Genomic DNA, 3,781 nt, shown 5'->3' on the forward strand with positions numbered 1-3,781 from the left:
GATACATCCATTTTCGAGACAAGTAATTCCGAACGGAGGGAGTATCTACGAATGAGTAGTATATTTAATATTCTCTCTGTTCCATAAGAGCGTTTTTTACACTAGTGTAGTGTCAAAATGTCTTTATATTATAGGACGGAGGAAGTACTATATTAGCAAGATGCCATAGGGGTGCTAGAGACTTTTTTCATCACGGTGGACACCATGGCAGTTCAGTTCTGTGTGAAATAAAAAAAATCTGCTTAACTATGATATATTAACATCGAAACATTTTCGCCTTACCTTGCTTTCATGTGTGGTGTCTTTCACTGGTTGGACCATATTATCGCCTGTTGCATCAACTTTAATAGAAGTCATGGTGGTGTGCGTTCGCAGATGCATAGGCGATAAATTACATCAATTTTTTTGAGATTTTTTCTTAGAAACTTCTACCGATCAAACCGTAATACCAACATGAAATGTTTATCAAAACCTGCCACATGGAGTATATGTTGGCGTGTTCTTTCAAAACGTCTATGTACCTCTTCGCATCACAAGATAACACACTGAATAATGTATTTTTAGATAAAAAAAATAGGAATGCTTAACAAATCGCAGTCGCCACGTAATCAATCTTGTAAACAAAAAACACAAACAGGTATTTCCTCCGTTCCAAATTACTCGAGCACACCTAGTCGCACCCACTAATCAGCGACGGCCCGTTGGATTACACGTCGCACTCTCACACTAGCCTGGATTAAAAACCGGGCGGCTTTTCACAAGTGAGCCGAAGCAAGCAAGCAGTACAACGCGGTTACGCGGACTCCCACATCCCACAAATAATAAAAAGGACAAAGAGTACAACGCGGACTGACGTCTCGGAATCCCGAGGCCCCACTCCCTCCCTCCCACCCACTCAAATCAATAATCTAATAAACCCAGGGACAAGCCGGTAATAAACCGGCATTTACACCGAAGTCCCCGCTGAAAATATAAATTACTCGGCCCGACGGCGGGGTCTTCGACTGGCGCACGACTTTATCCCCCCCTCCTCCCTTTCCTCTCCCCTTCCTTCCTTCGTCCCCTCCGCCTCCCCCCAACCCCTACCCAACCAATTTGCTGACGCCCACACTGACGAGCGACGCTCCGGCGGAAGAATCATGGCCTGAGCCGAGCCCGGGATCCTCGACGCGGAATGGTTTGCGCGCCTCTTCTTCCTCTTTTGTTTGAGCCTTCTGGATCAGTTCGGTACTCCAGCGCGATTCGATTCGTTCCCCTCGCTTGCGTGCCTAGGGTTGTTTCTGATGCGGATCTCTGGCTGTTGGTTGAGTAGTGGGTTGGATTACTGTGTCGGTAGGCGACTAGGAGTGGCTTCGCTGCTCTGAAATCGAATCTGAGGGCAGGAGGACCCTGGGTTTCACCCAAACCGGCCACCCTTTTCTTAATTTTTTGGTGTGAATGATGCTCGGCCCGGTTTCGTGGTAGGCATGCCTGCTATGCTTGTACTAGATGCTGGTGTATGGTAGAAGAAAGCTTCTGAGTGTTGTCCTGCTTTTCTTGGTTGTTAAGCATCGCTTGCACTAGTCCAAACGAACTGGTTTGCCTTTCCTTGTTAGCAGATCTCTTACTTTCTGTGTTGGTGCAAATCCAGTGGATATGCTCGTGTAGAAAGTTTCCAGGAAGTATCATGTGTTCCTTTCTTGATTGTCAAGTGTGGCTTATACTACTAGGAAATGGTTTACTTCTCCGTTCGTAGATCTGTTACTTCTCGTGTTGGTGCTAATTTAGTCGAGATGCTCATGGGGAAACTTTGTTTCAGGGTGCTGTAAAGGATAGCTTCGCTGTGCTGCTCAAGGAAGGCATCTTCTTGTCTGTGTAGTTATTAGTTGTTTGGGTGCTATAAAAGTGCCTCGGCCTGTGGATCAGGACTGCAAGATACTACAGTAGGGGTAAGGGAGAAGAAAGCATTTGGAGAGTCACAAGATGGAAGAAGGTCAGGAAAGCAGGTACTGGTGCCACAGCTGCGCTGAGGTGATTGTTCCTGTGGAGCCGGAGAAGAAGTGCCCGGACTGTGATGGCGGGTTTGTGGAAGAGATGGGGTCTGAGGGCTTTGAGCCGTCCACAAACGTGAGGTCTGAGCGGAACCTCTCGCTCTGGGCCCCGCTGCTGCTTGGGATGATGGGTGGTTCATCGCGGCGGTCGAGGCCCCAGAGGGATATGATGGATTCTTCTTCTGATGAGGACTCACGCCAAGCAAGGATCAGGAGTGCGCTGAGGGATACTGATGATGAGGATGAAGATGATGATGATGATGATTCTGACCGTGAGCTTGAAGACATGATTAGGAGGCGAAGGAGGAGGGGCTCGTCGCTTGTCAGGCTGCTCCAGACCCTCCGTGATGACTTAAGGGGCTTGGATGGCATTGGCAGGGACAGGGTCAGGGACAGGGACAGCGAGAGAGACCGGGAGAGGGAAAGGGAACGAAGGGACAGGGAGAGAAGGGAGAGGGAGAGGGCTAGAAGAGAGAGGGAGAGAGCAAGGGAGAGAGACCGAGGGGGAGAAAGGACAGAGAGCTTAATACTGATCAACTCCAACAATGAGGCCATTATTCTCCAAGGAACATTTGGACCTAGTGGCAACCAAGAGAACTCAAGCAACACAAGTACTGGCGTTTCACTTGGAGACTACTTTCTTGGTCCTGGCCTGGATATGCTCTTGCAGCGTTTGGCAGACAGTGACCTGAATCGTTCTGGGACCCCGCCTGCCAAAAAGGAATCTGTGGCAGCATTGCCAACTGTGAACATCCAGGAAGTATTGGGCTGTACAGTCTGTCTTGAGGAGTTTGAAATGGGGACGGAGGCGAAGGAGATGCCTTGCCAACACAAGTTTCACTCCAATTGCATCCTTCCATGGCTGGAGCTCCACAGTTCTTGCCCAATTTGTCGATTTCAGTTGCCTACCGAGGAGTCAAAGAACCCATGTGAATCAGGCAGTGGTGGTGGGACAGTGAGTGCTGATGGAGATCATGCTGAGTCAAGTAATAGTGATATAGAAGGTGCTAACCATGATGGAGGCAGTCTGCTTGATGAAAGTTCAATAAATGATAGAGATGTGACGTCTGCGTTGAACGCGATCTTCGGAGATGGATCCTCATCATCCTCATCTGATGAAAATGGTCCATGTGCTTCTGAGAGCTGAAGGTAATTATGCTACTTCGATTTATACTGATGGGAATGACGGTAAGAACGCTCCTGTTGATTATACTTGACATCTCGCTGAGTGGTTTGAGTTATCTCTATTGTAGCCAGCATCGCCCTGGCTCCCGTGCTTCCAACATGTAGACGGAGTCCTGAAAGAAGACTCTCGTGAGGCCGGCGTCTTTATGCTGTGGTTTCCTGTAAATATTTCAATTCGACCCTGCAAGACAAAGCTGTTTATCTTCGCTTCTTATGAAACCTATGTGGCTTGTAACCGTTTAATGCCCGCCACCGTGTTTACAGTATGCGTGTGTGTGTGAAATAAAAGTACTCTAGTATGTTGTTTATGTGAACGGGATAATTATCCAACTGGCAGTTGGACGAAAGGAAACCTGCTCCTGCTGAATGGTTTATGTCTGGAGCATCTGTTCAGCGAAGGCTAAACACTCTTATCAGTGTGAGAGAAATCTTCTGAAAGAGATCTGGAAGAGGCTCTTTGCAGTGAGAAGTGACTTTGCTTGGGGCCATGGGCCTGTGTTCCAAATGAATTCAGGATTCAAATGCTGATCCAGTGTGGGTTTTGTTGCAGCCTGTGCTTACACAAT

At 48.0% G+C, this 3,781-nt stretch overlaps 1 protein-coding gene across 1 annotated transcript; it reads left to right on the forward strand.

Annotated features, from left to right (window-relative positions):
• Positions 1 to 995: 995 nt before the first annotated feature.
• On the forward strand, positions 996 to 3,523 carry LOC123105603 (E3 ubiquitin-protein ligase SIRP1). Its single transcript, XM_044527692.1, has 3 exons — positions 996 to 1,177; positions 1,799 to 3,179; positions 3,284 to 3,523. Exon 2 carries the CDS (start codon positions 1,963 to 1,965, stop codon positions 3,175 to 3,177), a length of 1,215 nt encoding a protein of 404 aa, XP_044383627.1. The 5' UTR covers positions 996 to 1,177; positions 1,799 to 1,962; the 3' UTR covers positions 3,178 to 3,179; positions 3,284 to 3,523.
• The last annotated feature ends 258 nt before the right edge of the window (positions 3,524 to 3,781 follow it).

This window comes from Triticum aestivum, chromosome 5A, assembly GCF_018294505.1.
Source record: "Triticum aestivum cultivar Chinese Spring chromosome 5A, IWGSC CS RefSeq v2.1, whole genome shotgun sequence".
Classification (NCBI taxonomy): Eukaryota; Viridiplantae; Streptophyta; class Magnoliopsida; order Poales; family Poaceae; genus Triticum; species Triticum aestivum.

What these genes read in the sequence shown, in the direction of transcription:
- LOC123105603 (XM_044527692.1), top strand. Translation starts at nt 1,963, where the DNA reads ATGGAAGAAGGTCAGGAAAGCAGGTACTGGTGCCACAGCTGCGCTGAG.